The sequence below is a fragment of the Anas platyrhynchos genome, chromosome 3 (assembly GCF_047663525.1).
Source record: "Anas platyrhynchos isolate ZD024472 breed Pekin duck chromosome 3, IASCAAS_PekinDuck_T2T, whole genome shotgun sequence".
Lineage (NCBI taxonomy): Eukaryota > Metazoa > Chordata > Aves > Anseriformes > Anatidae > Anas > Anas platyrhynchos.
The window spans coordinates 59,945,054-59,961,770 of NC_092589.1; the positions used below are offsets into that span (position 1 = coordinate 59,945,054).

The 16,717-nt window shown below is 42.9% G+C and overlaps 1 protein-coding gene across 8 annotated transcripts in view; it reads right to left on the bottom strand.

The window, feature by feature from the left end:
* Positions 1-9,715: 9,715 nt before the first annotated feature.
* The window catches only part of ARFGEF3 (ARFGEF family member 3), an 89,178-nt gene continuing 82,176 nt past the window's right edge, over positions 9,716-16,717 (bottom strand). For all 8 annotated transcript variants that reach the window (XM_072035980.1, XM_038176927.2, XM_072035977.1 and 5 more), the window contains one exon: positions 9,716-16,645. In XM_072035980.1, the coding sequence (XP_071892081.1) occupies positions 16,454-16,645 (192 nt within the window). In that variant the 3' untranslated portion in view covers positions 9,716-16,453. The remainder of the gene's footprint in view (positions 16,646-16,717) is intronic.

Consider the following 16,717-nt stretch of genomic DNA (forward strand, 5'->3'; position numbering starts at 1 on the left):
TTGCTTTGGGACTGTCATGAATAATGAGGAGAAGTAAAAGATTATGTGTACTTAGAGTGTAAACACTCTGTTTGGCGTTCTTATAATACAGTTAGATGAATTTTAGCCAAAATAAGGTGTGCGCTTTTAAGACTAATTGCCTTGGTATACTAAGTGCTTTGAATTCTTTGTCTCTGGAAAATATTTAAGAATGATTTAATTTAGTAGAGCTATGGCCAAATGGGAATTTGGGGAAATGTGGTCACCTTCGTCATGCAGGTAATTGGAATGTAAAATAATAGTTCTCTCTTTGGCTTTATAATCAGTGGACCCAGCAGGAAAATTACTGAGAGGATTGGAGAGAGTCTTTCTGCTGCCAGAGAGTGGTCTGAAGCTCATGTAATATACTGCATTTGCATGTAAGACCTGCTTGTGCAAAGCTGAAACATGGCCACTCTGGACTTACATTGTGATGACCAATCTGTCACAGATTTTTAGCAACTCCGTGAGTCACATGTGACTTATTTCTCCTTCTCAGAGAATTCATAGATACCACCATAGCTTGGGCATGCTTTAGTGTGGAGACTGAGAGGAGGAATATCCTTGAACCCAAGCATCGTGGCCAGGTGTTGGCTTGATGCATACAAATGTGGGGAAGGCAGAGCATTGGAGGTCTTCAGACTTTAACAGGGTCAAAGCAGTCTCTTCACCCTCTGCCTTTTGCTCTTTGAAATAATTCATTGACTCATTGTGATTGATCCTGTCAGTCTGGAAAAAATAGCTGGCATGGAATGGTACCACCAAATTGATTAAAGTTAGGTAAAAACAAAGAAAAAATTACATTTGTCATTATCATTTAGAGTTGCTAATATCACTTCTAATGAGGGGGGAAAGAAGCCAGGGGATAGGAAGCCAGTGCAGAAAATGGGCACCTCCTCTGTTCTCCATCTGTGATAAATAATTCATATTTCTGATCTGCTGAGATGTTTGAGGCTAGTAGTGTAATTCTACACCGTATTGCCACTAATATTAGCATGGAACAGAATGTTCACAGTGCCCTAAATGCCTTTGAATTTTCTTGCTTTTTTCTTTCCACACATTTTTTTTTTTAATTTTTTTTTACTGCTTCAGTGGCAAGCCTTCCCTGCTATAATGACCCCTCTATTTGAGGATGTGTGTGAGGGCCAACCTGAATAATGTGAATGTGATTAATTGTAGGGAAGGAGGTGTTACTGCTGTAACTGTATGATGTTATGAGGTGTAGGTTTATTGGATGAAGTGGAGGAAGATCCTAACTCCTGCCTATAATCAGTTTATAGGTTTAAGCCACAACACAGGTGTCTCTGTGTCCTTTGGGCAGGAGTGGTGTTTGCTCCTGTCCCTTCCTCTTTACTTGTGCAATTAAGCAGGTCCTAATGATGTGGTCTTTTCTGGTAAATTCTTTACCATATTGAGATTTGAGTTGTTGTTAGACATCGATACCTTTATTTTTCAAACTTTTTCAAATATTTTCAAAAAGAAAGCACCGTCTGAAAAGCAACCTTTCCTCCTGCCCCACAACCTATCAAGCTACAAACACGGTCACTCTGTGGGGTGGAGGGAATCGGGCATAACCCCACTGAAAAGCAGTATCCTAGAGAGCAGCGTGTGTTGACAGGCTGAGCACACTTGTGGCCTACAAAAACAGAGTCAGGAGGAACTGGTTACAAAACGCTTCCTAGCCTGGGAGCTCGGTGCTGCCTGCCTTGGCACAGAAGCAGCAGCAGGAGGTTTTGCTGAGCGCTGATCCAAGGCTGGGGGCTGGCAGCTGAGAGCAGAGCAGTGGCAGGGCCCCAGGGCAGGGCTGCGGCCTTTTGTATTTTTTTTTCTTTATTTTTAAATGTTTACCATTAGTTTCTGTCAGATTTGAGCCCCTTCCTTCACAGCTGGTCATCCTTAACCTGAATTCTTGTTTTCTCCTATTTAAGCCTGCCAGTGTGCCTTTATTTTTGCTTGAGCCCATGTCATGTTGCGTAACCTCTTGGCCATCTTGTCCATGCTTTGTAAATCTTTCAGGGTGCTGGGGCACCAGGCAACCGGCTATATAAGAGTACCATACAGCAGTGTGTGGCAGCCTTTGGTCTCAGGCAGAATCCAGTGCCTGGTACAGAAAGGTGGATGCACAAGGGGATCAGTAGCAGCGGAGGTGCCATGACTTCCCCTTGCGTGGCAGGGTGCTGAGTCTACAGAGAGCTGTAACGCAGGCACTGTCTGGATGATTGAGCCCATCAGAGCAAATCTAGCAAGCAAAATCCTGAACCTTTCTTTGGGCCTGAGTGTGCAGTGACCGCCTGTGAGTGAGCATCTGGAGGATGTTTCGCTCCTCCAGGAGTGGCAAAGGCTGGAAAGGGTGAATGTTGTCAGGAGCCATGAGGTTTAACCTTGAGCAGTGTGACATGTTTTTCCTCACTCTCCTGAACTGTTTGTACAAGTGTGTGTGTGCACGTGTGTGACTTACAAGTTTGGGAACTGATTTCAGTCCCCGTCATGTTTTAGAGAAAGGGAGATTGGGTTGTGAGTTTTTTTGCGGAACGAAGGATTAAATGCTGTTGCATCTTTCATATTTTCATATTTTCAGCCTGAGATATGCCTATTTTATTTATTCTATCGTACTGATGTTGTCAAGTGCCTCTCCTCCTTGTGATAATGTTGGTGAAAGTTTTGTTACCATCTTTGGCTCTGACTCTTTGCTATCAAAGTTGGTCCAAATTTTGTTATCAGTTCTGCATGAAGGGGCAGATAACAAGCTCTCTATGTCATTTTAACCTGTCAGAGCTTAAGTTCTTGCATGCTCCTGTTCAGTGGAACGGATTTATAGTTGTATTTGTTTTAGTAAAGTGCAACTCAGAATGTATTTATCGGGCATAAGGATTATACTCCAAACATATCCAAAGCAGTTCAGTTTCCACTGGTGTCCAAGCTGCATGTAGCTCCATGTACCTGAACACTTACATAGGCTAACTTATCCTGGTGACTGTGTGGCCTCCTGGTGATCGTGTGGCCTTATGTCATGGTGTCTGTGCCGCAGCTTGTCAGAGGCTTTGCCTTTGGTCCTGAAGAAAGGCCATTCTTGACCGATTCTGCTTTTCTGTGAGGGATTGAGCCTTTCCAGCTGCCACCCACTACTTGTGCAGCTACTGCTTTTCCAAGGTATTTAACAGCTTTCAGTCAGCCTAAGTTGCAAAAAAATCTGTTTATTTTCATCAATAATCGAAACTGAACCTCCTAGCATGGAGACAGATAGCCAAAAAGTAGCTGCAATGAATAATAAATTAAGATATGTAAGTATGCATGAAGTACAGGAATAGAAAAATGATACTTAATTTGTATAATAACACTTCCACTATTTTACCATAAGTTTCCTAGCCTTGCTGCTGAGTGCTGGATTTGAGCTACTTTTGTGTGATTCAGAATTACCACTGCTCTCCTTGGAAATCCTATAGACCTTGTAAGCAATCTGTAAGTTTTTTGTCTGTGTTTATTCAGTGTGTTAGGAACTGATGAAATCATCTATTATAGTGAAAAACAAAACAAAACAAAACAAAACAAAACAAAAAAAAAACTAGAAAACTTAGATTACCCAGATTTCAACTTCTCTTGCAGCATTTTTGAAAGATAAATACCAAAATGCCCATAGCATCCTGACATCTCTTTTACTATCATCATTGCAAGAAAAATAAATAAATAAATAAATAAATAAAAATGATAAAAGGGAGACTTCTCTTTTCTCCTGAATATTCTTGGGGTGCTGATTAAAAGTTAACCATCCTGTTTTGCATTTTTTTTTCCATGATCCAGGAGTTCTAACTGTCTTTCATGAGTATATCTAAGTACTTGTTTCTTGATCGGTAGGTAACTGTTTGTTTTGTTTGCTTGTTTTTTGTTTTTATTAGATGTATGATTCATCCAGATTGAACCCCACTTTTTTTCACTGCTATTTCAATAACCTCTTAGTGCATTTGGATTTTTCTCCTTGTATGTGGTTGCAGCATCCTTCTGTACCATGCAGGAATTTAGTTAGTTCTTTATATTAATTATAATTAGTTATATTCAGGTTTGCTAATGACAGTGTGACAAAACAGTATGCAATTCTGGCTATTCTATGATCTTACTAAACCAATTCATCCCAAACAATTGCAGTCAATAATGATATGATATTTGCCTACCGTGACTGAATTTTAATCCATTTTACAAATTTTTGTGCAAAACTTTTTAACTTTCTGATAGAATATTGTGCATTTCTGCATCAAATCCCTTGACATTGTGTCTAAATACAGCAGTCTCCATGTCAGTATTTGTTGCTAGCATGGCATGTCTTGTACAAAAGCATGATTGTATTTTCATAGCCAGGTCTGGTTAACATAATTTGCTGCTAAAAATTTATCAAATCTCCATGCCAAAGGAACAGGGTTCTTCCTAATGTAGGGAGCCATTATGGCCAGAAGCACTGTTTGAGAAGGGAACCCCTGTCTGCTCTTCTGACTACTAAAACCCACTCAGTTCTTCTCCAGATTGGAAAAAATAGATATTAGTGACTTATTACTCCTTTGTTATAGCTTTAAGGTCAGGAGCATCTCTAGAGCAGAACAACTGTATGTATTAACATCCTCCCTTGCAGGATTAGAGAAGCCTTGGTATCTTTGCTGTCATTAACAACGAGTCTGTATGACTACATTTGCTGTTGTTGAAACGCTCAAAACTTTTCAGAGCTTGAGAAATGCAGCTGTTGAAATACATTCCTCTCCCAAAGCGTATTTAGTGATAACAGTAAGAATGTGTGAGCTGAAAACTCTCAATATAACCTGAAACAGCTGATGTAGTACCTGAGCTTGTCGAGCTGAGTGGGTTGCAGTTGCCCGTACACACGTGAGGATGAGCTGCGTGATAAACCTGACCAAAGACATGGTAGCGGGAGGCATTCAGGATCTGTAGAAAGTTAGGCAGTGCTTACCTGCTTTCCCTTAACCCCCTTTTATGCCTGGTGAGGCAGCTTTCCTGCAGCTGCAGTTTGCACCTGTATGGGACTGTACTGGAGATACTTGTTCAGCTTTATGCTCAGCTGTCAAGGAAAGGCCCTCCTTGGGGGAGAGGGAGGAAATTGCTCCAATCTGCTGACTTCTGCATGCATGTGAAACTTTCTGAATTGGAGTGTGCATTATTTAACAGAGCATCAGCTGAAAGGTTTTTGGCAATTTTGTGCTGTTTTAATTTAGGTGAACTGGAGCAGGACTTTGCTTGAAATAACACACGTTTTGTTTCAAATAGCACATGCACTGTTTCAATTTGGAGTTCGTATCCTGAAGCTGAATCTGTTCTGAATCTGGAGGTTCCTACTTAGAGCATATGGAGAAGGTGCACAGCCCACTGCAACCTGTAGGATAAAGTTTGCTATTGAAATGAAATACATGCAGAAAATCTTAAAAGTCCTGAGACATTGCAAAAGCTTTATTTTCTCAAGTGCGCTTGTTAATGGTTCAACTTCTCAGTAAAGTCAAGTCAAGCCTCAATTCAAGGATGCGACCCTTGTTGCACAAAGGCAGGTAGGATAGCCTTAAGTGCACACAGCTTTACAAGCAGGGCTGATGGCATACATTGACCTCAATGCTACCTGAAGAGGCAGAAAGGGAGAGGGGGGTGGAAAAAAAGAGAGAAAAAGTATTCCACCAGGCAGCAGGGAGAAGTGAGGGAGTCCCAGGGAGGTGTCCTCCTTGGGGTGTCCACTTGGTTCAGGAGCTGCTCAAGCTCCCTGATGGTTGCTTTTGCTTATGATGCTGTCAGCGTCGACTGCATCAGGTATGATGTGGTGCACCTGTTCATGCTGGTGGGCCAATTACAAGGCTTTGTGCATGTGTGTTACTGGGTAATTTGTATTGGGAAGGCAAACAGGCATTGCCCTAGCAGGTGCTAGAGTTATCAATGAAAAACTGTGAGGGGAGTGTTGAAAGGATCTCACTATGGAGCTGTAGATTGAGAACTAGGATGTGATGAGGCAGGGAGGGAAAAGGGATGATAAGAACAGGAAGGGCAGATGTTTTCTGACATAAGGGATAAAAAAATGCTCCAGAATCAAGCTGTGCAAGGCCATAAGGACAAGAGCACTTGGGACACCAGGGTAAAGGCACTGCCATGGTATCCTCAGGCTGGGAGATGAGGGTTGCCAGAGGTGCTAGTAGAGAAGACTGAAAGCAAAAGGCCCTTGATATTAAAAAGGTAAGGCACCATGCTCTCCCTGGAGAGGAAACCACAGGTGCGAAGACAAGGGCTTTAATTTGTGACTTCTTAAAACGAGTGTCATAGCTGGGTTTGGCACTGGAAAAAGGAGATCACAAAATAAACATATTGTCTGGGCTATTGGAGGGGAATAATTGTAGATGAGAAATATTTGGGCTGCGTAAGGTGCTGAGGTATACTTACTCAGTGTGGCTACCATTGTGGATAATGGAATATTCTTTTCCATCACTCTTACTGCTCTCGTCCCCCTGAAATGCTAAAGGAATTTTGATTGGAAGCTTGTAAGAAAAAAACATCAGCAAACTAGATTTTAACTTCTGCTTTTCTTCTCCTTCTTCTTTTCCCCATGGTTGGCTTTGCAAAATAATAATCTAATAATCTTTATTCTCTTGGGCTTGGCGGCTGGTCACAAGAGCCTGAGACCTTCAATTATTTAGCATCCTTTCAAAAGAAAGGGTATTGTATGCAAGGGAGAAGTAAGATCTGCTCCGATGAACATCGCTACAGCTGGGACTTTAACAGAATGTTTTTATCAGGGCACACAAACCTTCCCCTTGCTCTTATGGCGTGACCATTGCCATTCTATCCGGGAACTAATTCTTGTGTTTTCTCAAGAGAAAATTAATTGTTTTTGCAGGTAAGAGCCAAGAGCCTTGTCACCTTCCTCTCCTTACACAAGTTACTGCACTACAAAACCATTTTTTACTTTCTCATTATGTTTGACATTCTCATTTCCCAAGTCTGACAGTTTGTCTGTTCTGACCTCTTGGGCTTACTTACAGGGACAGATTTTAGTACAGCATCTTATCCACTTGTATTTCATCTGTTGGTCTCCCCAGAGTCTCTGGCACAAAGGAGACTGCTCTGAAGACCAAAAAAAAAATGGCCAGGAATGTAAGGTAACATTTGAAAATGTAGTAAAAATCATTAAAAAACGCTATGTAGGATAAATATTTTAAATTATTTTAATCTTAAGTCATTTTTTTTTTTTGACTGCGGTGGGAAACGAGGATGATGAGAGACAGAGGTGGTCACACTAACCACAGCAAATAAAGAGCTTCAGTGTGTCTCCCTAGAGCTGCCAAACCAGAAGCATTGTTCCTGCTTCATGGGTACAGATCTCCTTTTTTTTTTTTTTTTTTTTAAAATGACCCAAGCCAAAACAATAAAAACACATTTAGTGCCTTGGATTTCTGAAGATTGCACGTGCAGCCTGGCTTTGATTTGTTCAGGATTCTGTTGGATTTTGAAAGCTGGGTGCCGAGTGCGCTGTTCTAGGACGTTGTATCGGGCACATGGATAAAGAGTTCAACTTGTGTTTGTTTACAGTGACATTAGATGTTAAGAGGTTTATCCTGATGCTAGCTTCTTTGCCAGAAGCTCAGACACTGGAGATCACCCTGTGTTTCATGTGACTCAGCCGGCAGAACCCAAACCACCTTTTATTTCTACTTCTATCATAGGCATACTCAGTGGGCCAGTAGAAAGGTTTCTTCACCTGTAAAATGTCAATACCTATCTTGGAGAGAACATGCTCCCAGCAAGGTTACTGAAAATCAGTTCCCATTATTGCCATAATTCTGAGTGCACGAGTGTGCCAGTGGTGTCCTATATGACCCTATAGTGCATTAGCCAAGTGTTTCCCTTCTCTTTTGTCCCGTTCCTGCTATCCCGCTGGATGTGCTGCAGCTGCTCAAAGTGTCTCCAGTATTTTCTCTTAGGTTGAAATTCAGCTTCCCCTTTGTCCCCACATCAGTGTAAGATAATATTCTTTGAAAAATACTGTGATTTAAAGTATCAGATTTTTAAACAATTTGGGAAACTTTGAATTTCCCTCCAGGTAGGTCAGGACAACAGAAGTTTTAGTGTTTAGTTTGCCTTGCTGTTTGTGTTTCCCATAAACTGTCTGTACAGTGGGTTGTTATTGTTGTTGTTTCTTTCCCCCTCTGGCCAGATTATCCCACATGTCTACTGCCGTGGGATAAGCAAGAGGCCAGAGGACACAATGTAGATGCTTGGGGGCCTTTTGAAGTCAAGGACAAACTTTTGACTTGCTCACTTTTGTTTTCATCCCTTCTTTCTTTTGCGTGTGTGTGTGTGTATATAAATACACACACATTTTATATATATTTGGTAACAGCTGTTTTCTTTACAAGTGTTTTTAATTAAAGCCAACAAATGGGAGAAGTACAAGTGTCCTATGTGTAACTACAAAGAAACTTCACCATTTCCACCCTGTGTAGACCTCTTCCTCTCCCCGCAGTGGCAGCAGAAGCCAGGCTAACCTGACCCCACTGTCGAGTGAGAAGACAGACAGGCCTTGTTCACGTGAAGAGCTGGTGAAATAGTGGAGTAGAATTTTCTGTGTTTAACCCGGTTGCTGTTTTACATTAACGAATGCTGTTGAGGAGGAAAAGAAAGTCTTTCTAATGGGATTTGAATGAGACATGTAAAGCAGCAGAAGGCAGCTTCCTGGAATTGAATTAGATCAGAATGTTGGGATTTAACAAACTCCCGTTTTGCCAGAAATGCCATAAGATTATTAAAGCGTTGCAACCTCATTTAGTTGCTTTGTAATCTGCTCTAATACATTTCTTTTAACCTTCCTGCTGATGAGGCTGTTGTGTAACAGACATTGATGGCCAGACCTCGTGGTGCTTCGGTGCTTAAAACATTGCAGGGAGTAATATTATGGTGGGAATAGTTGAAGAAAATACCCGTTCAGAAGAACAGAGGTGAGATGTTTGCGTGGGCAGAGAAGCTCCTACTAGCTTTAATTTAGTTAGCCTGAAGGAATAACAGCAGAAACCTGGCCGTGCCAAATAAACTCATTGTGGCAGGGAAATACAACTAGGGAGTGCCGGGCTGGGAAACCCAATGCAATTTTGCTGTGAACTTGCATGCTGAGGATCTCCGTGCCCGCTGCTTGTGGTGTTTGCAGAGCATGGCTCTGATGCTGGGGGCATGGCAGGGGACAAGGCAGTGCCTGGATTTCGGTGGCAGTGAGGTGGTGTGCTTTGATTTGGAACTGCTCTTCTAGAGTTCAGTCCCTACAGCTTTTTAGGGACACTGGTACGACTGGTGCAATTAGGACACTGGTTTTAACTGAAATAGATGTCTTTGCTGCCATGGTGTTTTCTCAAAACTGCTAGCTCCAATGAAATGAAAGTCAAAAATACTTTGCTGGATTTAATGAGGGGAGAAATTCTTGGCTTGTTCTGTGAAACTCTGCATTGTGTCTGCTTGCTCCTTCAGCTGTCTCAGCAGCTGGATCCTTCCTCCCACCCCTCCCTGCCCCTTCCCAGCCCAAACTTCGGCTGGAGGTGGTGTAGGGCTTACTCCTTGCAGTGCTTAGATCTCAGCTCCCACTGAGGAGAGAGAAACAACAGCAGCCTGCCCAATTCTGTTACCTTGTACGTAGCCAGTAACCGTGAAATAACTATCTTTAGCCAAAACAAGAACCAGATGCATTTTGCATTTGCTTCTTTATTCTACAACACAAGCAACATAAATAGTTCATAATTTTTCTTTTAAAATATTTCCACTTCAGGATTCAGTCTGAACAAAATATACACAAAATACAGGTTGCAAGCCAGCTTACAGCGACTGCCGGAACAATGGACGCCAAGGAACCAAACAAAGCTAGCAGCACGAAGGGACGCGGCGGACACGGGGAGTTTCTCTGAGTCAGAGCAGAAAGGTAGAGGGAGGAAACATGAATGAAACGGGGGGACTGCAGCTAGGTATGAGCTCTGTAGAAGGCAAACCCAATGTAAGAACTCTTGACAAGGCGATTTACGGTCTCTCTCAAAAATGTTAGTGGCTCCTCCTGAATATACAGCTATAGAGATGAAGTCCTGGGAATAATGTTTTGTAGTAAACTGCTTCATATGGCAGCCATCATCACGGAAATAAAATTTGTTTTTCATTTTGGAATAGGAAGGATTAGATCTTTGGCAAAATGGAGTGTCCACTCCCTTTGGCTTTCGTTCAGTTTTCAGTTCTGGTCAAAGGGCCCATGGAAGTGCATCTGCAGTATCATAACTAATGATAAAAAGGAGGTGGATGGGGAGGGGGGAACTGAAAGAAGGTGCTCGCTCCTGTCATTGCATACTTTCAAATCTCTAGCTCCCACCTGCTCCAGCAAACTGTGCAGTCTGGGGCTCAGGTACCGCAGGGGTCTGTCCTTTCCCTTTGGTATCTCCCTTTGGTGCTTTCCTCCGCAGAGCTGGGGCCTCAGGAGCCACAGCCCAGTTGTGGAGGTGATATTTGTCCCTTGCTGAACCTCTGTACCTGGGCTTCTCTGCTAGCTCTCCGCTCTCTCATTTCAACTGGCTTCATGGGGAAGCTCAGCATTTCACTGCAGCCCAGACAAACCAATGTGTGAACAGGAAATAGGGCCCTAGTGCTTCATGGTATTGGGTAAAATTTGTGGAAATACATAACTACTATTTAAAGTGCGATATTGGGGTAAAAGAATTGAAACAGAATGCTATGTTTCTTAACAAAAAAAACGCCCTCCATAAACCCAGTTCCCTGAAACAATGTGGCAGGGGAGACCCTGCAAACCTCAGCCCGTGAATTTGCCAAAAATAAAGAGGATTTGAGAGATCTGGTCCCACAGGCAAGCTCATTATTGCATTAATCCAGGATCATACAGTGTAGCTCCACTGATATCCACAGTCAGAATTAGGACATTTTCTCTTCCCTCTGCTTTTAGTTCTTGGACCTCTGAGTGTTAACTGAAAAGAATGATGCATGCTCATGCCAGGTGCTTTTTTTAATTGTCCTTTTAAATAGCCAGCCTGCTGTGTTTGTCCAAAGCTGTTTGTTTAGTATGAAATGAAATCACACAGTCAATATCACGTATAAAGTGTATATTGAGGGGAATTAGTGGAAACAATACAGAGGAGGTAATGTTTCTTCCTTGCAGCCATACAACTTCCTGGAGAGCCAGGTGCGTTGCTGGTGAGGGCTGCTGATGGACCATCAGGTTGTATCCCTATAGAAGATCTACTCAAAATAGGGGGGTTCAGAGAAGAGGGGTCAGTCAATAGCTGCCAGATGTTATCTACATTGCATAAAATCCAATATTTGTGCTTCTGAGCTATGGTAACTTGGTCCTTTTATATTAAAAAAGGATGATAAGGTATATATAATTGATGGTATAATTTAATTTTTTCAAAGAATTGTGGAATGATCAAAAATTGGAAGAAAAAAAAAACTATCTAATTTCATGTGCCATGATTAGCACTACACACAGATCTTCCCAGAAATCATCATAATGAGAATGATAAAACAGTTTGCTTAAGCATAATCTTATCACACCCCCACAAAAATAAAGACAAGGGAAGAAAGGAAGTTCTTCTTTTTTTCTTTTTAAATTAGAAACAGCTTATCACTGAGTAATAGCATCTCTAGAATGGTTTGCTAAAGGTGAAAACAACTACACGGCATGCTTAGTTTCTGAATAAGCTTGTACACAAGAGCTAGGTAGAAATAAATTACTTTGGCTCACTGTGGTCAGCTTCTTACACATTAAAACTGGATCTGTGCAAAAGCGAAAGTTCTACTGGGGGGCACTGGGATGCAGAGGAGTATGATGTGCTGGCCCTTGTGGATTTTCAAGCAGAAGGGTATAGAGGACCACAGCAGAGAAAAGTGACATCAGAACTATATAAGACTTTCCCTTTCCTGAGAACTTGTGAACTTGAATGCAGGGACTGAAGGATTTCCCCTGATTTCAACAGCTTAGGCATTTTGAGCATGGGCTTAAGTTGCAGCAAGAGATAGCAAGTGCAGGCAGAGCTGAACCTCTCTACTTGTTAGCTTGTTGGCCACTCAAGTTTCATACTGGTCCTGCTCTGAGCTCCACAGTGGAGATACCAGCGTTGATATGCTACTATATCAACAGCAAATGGAGATTACGTAGGGTAGTACAAGATATTAATAGGTAGCAGTTAACCTCTGTGGCAGATGAAGACTTGTCAGTGAATTTTACTCTAAAATTAAACAGAACTTGAAGCTCAAATTAAAGGCAAAGTACCTTACTAGATCAAGTTATGGGTGTAAACTCTGCTTGGCCTTGCCAGGAGCCAGCTATACTCCAGAGGACGCATATTGTGTAGCTGTGATGAGACAAAAGCTGTGTTGCCAGCGTTCGGAGTTTTACAAGGAAAGTTTTGCCCAGGTCTATGTAAATCTTTCTCTAGTAATTCTTTTTTGACGTTGAATTAAGTAAATTACTCTAAAGTGTCCGTTCCTAGCAGAGTATTAAATTTGTATCCTAACATCCGAAGACACGAAAACATGTCAACCAGGAGATGGTGTTGCCAATTCTGCGGCTGCTGAGTGCTCAGGGAGGAGTAGGGAAGTTACCAGAAGGACTGCGCTAACTGCTGATGCTGGACGTCGCTGCTGACCTGATGCAAGCATTGCCAGAGTGCACAATGAACATCCTGGCAATGTGGCTATCCCTCTGCTAACATGCAGAGTGCTCACAGTGCCTGCGGTATGTCTGCATGTAATGGCACTGCAGGGTGACGTGACCACGTGCACAAGGCCTGCAGCTGGGTCGGGCCCTGCTCCTGTACTGTGCAAGTAACTCCTGATTGATGGTTGTGCCACTTCTTCCAGCTTTAAATATTCGCATGGTGAAGTTATTCCTTGTGAGCAGAGGTGTTGGTTTCTGGCTAACGGCAGCTTTCTCTGTCAGTGGCTGCCTGAAACATCCTCTAGAAGACAACGCTGCCTCTCCCTGCCGCAGAGGCCTGCGGGGACGGCGTGAACTGAGCCAGCGTGCGGCTCGGGCACCCGAGCAGGGCTGCAAACCACCATGTCCCTTTGGAAAGCAGGTCACCTAAACAAAAATCACTGGCTACAGAGTATTAAAAATAGCTAACTTGCCAGTTAGATGAAAATCAAAAAACAGCTCCTACAGAAGTCTGTGTCAAAAAAGAAGGTGCGAGAGAAGAATGGTCGTTAACCAGAACAGAGAATGTACAGACTGTGGGTTGGTTGGTTGTTTTTGTTTTCCCCAAAAATAAAAGTTCTGATTCAACTCTGAAGCTGGTAATATGCTGCTGTTACCCTGTGCGTTAGGTGATACGAATTTGAGATGAAGAAATTTGGTAAGAATTTGAATGAGTTATGCAAGAAAGACTGACTGACATGTGGAGACAAGGGCTACTTTGTGCAACTGCCTGAGGTGCCTCCCCACTCAGCAGTGGAAAGCAGAGAAGTGGCTGTAAGGTGGTGCAGCTGGCCGTGCCTGGTGAGGGCAGAATTAGGGAGTCCCCTTCTGAAGCTCCTGAGGGGTTGCTGCCAGTACCTTTCTCCTGAGCCTGTGCTGCACAGGCACCTTCTTTGGGCTAAAAGCTCACAAGCAGCCCGAAGTATGCATGAAACAGAGTGCACAGGCCTGTGAAATGGTGACTTTACACACTTAGCATTTTACTTCTTCGGGGCTTGCTGCTTTCTGTGGCTAAACTAGCAACAACAACAAAAAAAAATGATAAACCAATGCCGTGCTCTTTTTTTCTATGCATAAGATTAATGGTTCCTGAAGCGGCAAGGAGCTGTTGTGCTCACCTGCTTTCCATTTCACAAAGAAAGAAGGAAAAGGAGGAGTGGCATCTGCTAGACTTTGCTCATTTAAAGCCTGCTACTACAAAGGTTCCTTCATCCTCATCCCATTTCTGGAGTTACTCAGTTACATCCTCTTAGGGCTGCCTACGGGAGGGGTGTGAATGAACAGAGGCACTGAGGGTGACAATGGGCACTTAGTGCGTAACGTGGAAGGAGACGTTTGAAATAGGGCAACAGCAATATTTTGAGTCAAGCAGCTGGCTAATCACATAACACCAGGCTATGCTGTGTTTGTAGGCCTGGATGGGGCAGGTAGTTTCATTCCTAGAGCTTTTCTTTCCGATTTACAGATAACATAACCACAGTGTTTCCTAGATACTGGGATTGCTTCTGGACTCCTGAGTGATTCTATTGGTACTGCTACCAATTACACTTCTCTAATGTGTTTCAGGGATTTGCTTGTTTTAGGTAAGCACAGTGAAGAGCTGAATCCCTTAAATGCAGATATAATGAAAAATAGCAGTTAGGGGTCTTGCATAAAGTTTATTCTGATTTTGGTTGCTGCTAATTAATGTACTGCTTTAAAAGCAGTTATATATAGATGCCCTATAAAAAGATTAACAAAAATATAACCACCCTTTTACTTTACCTAACGATGTGTAAAAAAAGACATGGCAACAGAAATCAAACATTGTCACCACTCCTATATAGCAAGGTCTAATTTCACCTGGCCCCAAGGGAAGGACTCGATCTGTTGTAAAAACTGGCTTTGTAAACAAATAATTTAATGCCTTTATCAATTGACAATGTAGGTGGTGAGAAAGAGTTATTTTTAAGGATTTTTTTTAATGTTCTTGAAACAATTTAACAAAAGGAAATTTTGAAAGAGAGGGAAACAGTGTGACTGACACTGCAGAATGCTGTAGGACCAAATATGCCCTGCAGGAGTCTAGCAGGTGACGGACAGGGAGTGGGTGATGGAGGGCAAAGGCAGGATGGTGGTGGCAGACTCTTAGTAACACATCAGCTTGGGTAATGGCTAGTCAGTAGATCCTCTTGGACCAACCCTTTTTTCTTTTTTTTTCTGGTTCAAGATGCTAAAAACCAGTTAGATGTGCAAAGTCCAGGCCTGATAGAGATGATGTTTTTGAGGATGCTTTGTAGCAAGGACTGAAGCTGTATATTTAGTTGGTGTGCACGTTTTAAAAAGCCTTGGGATAACATCATTAAGGGGTCACCCAAGATTAAATTCAATTTAGTTTCAAGAAATTATTTAAAAGTTTGATCAAATTATGTAGCGTGGGACTAGGAGATGGGATGTCCCAGGGGCTGTGACATAATTTGGGTGGCAAAGTAACCCTTCACTGTGTCTAGTGTGAAGAGCACCATGTACAATACAAGTCAATCCTTCCCTTTCTCCCCAGTAACCATGTTGGTAAACCATAGGAGTCCTCAGAAGCGCTGCACAGAGGGGTTGTACCTACACGAGGCTCTGTCCCCTTCTGTTTACAGTACCAGCTGAGAAACAGGGAAGTTAGTTACCTTCTTTTCAGACTATTTTCCATCTTGATTAAGCTCAATGTGGAGTGATAGGCTAAGTTTGATGGAGGTGGTAAGGGTCCTCCTGGCTACAGCAGCTCTACACATAGCTCCATAGAGCTCCAGTAGAAATACAAGCCAGCTTAGCTGCAGTGGTGCTTGAACTGGAATGCTTTATTCTGCTGAGTTTTGGGGACTGTCATAGGGCCTGGTTGTAGCTTTGCTCGTGGTGTCTTCCCCCGTAGCATCACAGGAAACAGCAAAGCAAACTTCCCTGGCGCCCCTGGGGGAACTAGTTGCATGTCAAAAAATCATCAGCTGAAGTAGCCAGGGTGGTGGTGTTAGAGGGCAGCCGGACTGTGCATTTTTTTTGAGCAATACTCCACAAGGCCAATGAAAGGATGAATAGCCTGTGCTTGGTTCACCAGTTTTAGACCTGGGATAGATGAATTGTCACTCACTAGCTACCCTGAATGTGGTCAGACTGCAAAGGCTCTTCTCAGAGCAAAAGTATCTTCAACTTTCTCTAGTGATCAGGACACATAGTTATTACAGTAATCTTCATTTGGCTTTCTTATCTCTTGCTAATTTCAGAAGGGAAGCTACATCAAACAAGTGCCACTGTTTTACTTGTCCTGCAGCCCTCACCTTTTTCCTGCCTTTTATTTAGTTAGTTTTAGTTATGTAGGCTTACTTGCCTGGTGTGATACCTAGATGACAGTTTCATTCACAGCTAACTGCAAGTGTGGAAGTTCACCTGAGTTTGATGTGGCTCCCACTGTTGCAAATTTCAATGAAAATGAAGGCTACTGAAATGTGTTATGCGTTTAAGTGCCAGCCTGATTTACTGGCAGCTTCTGGGCTCTGGGGCCGTTCCAGAGCCCCCTGGACACATTCAAGCTTCGCCTCCTTTGCTAGTGAGTGAGGGACACACAGTCTCAAGTGGATAGAGGATATACATCGACAAGCTCATTGTTTCTCAATTTATCACCAACAAATAGGCAATGAATGAACCCCTAATACATCTTTGCTGTATACCTTGGATGTCTTCTCCCCTTCGCAACAGAGCCAAGCTGGTTTACACGATGATGTCGTAGACGCGGCCCACTCGTCCCAGCCATTCCCGCACCGCCTGGCGGACGCGGATGTCCGTCACGTGGCAGGTCAGCTGGCTGATGCAGGGGAACACCGCTGGCTGCAGGGCCATGAACGTTTGGTCTGGCAGGGCCTGAATCTGGTTGAGAACGGTCAGCACCATGTTGGTCCATGCCTGGGAGCAAAGTGGATACAAAAGAGTCTTTAGATTACCTTTCTACGTAGGGGAGTCCATCTGTTGAGGCAG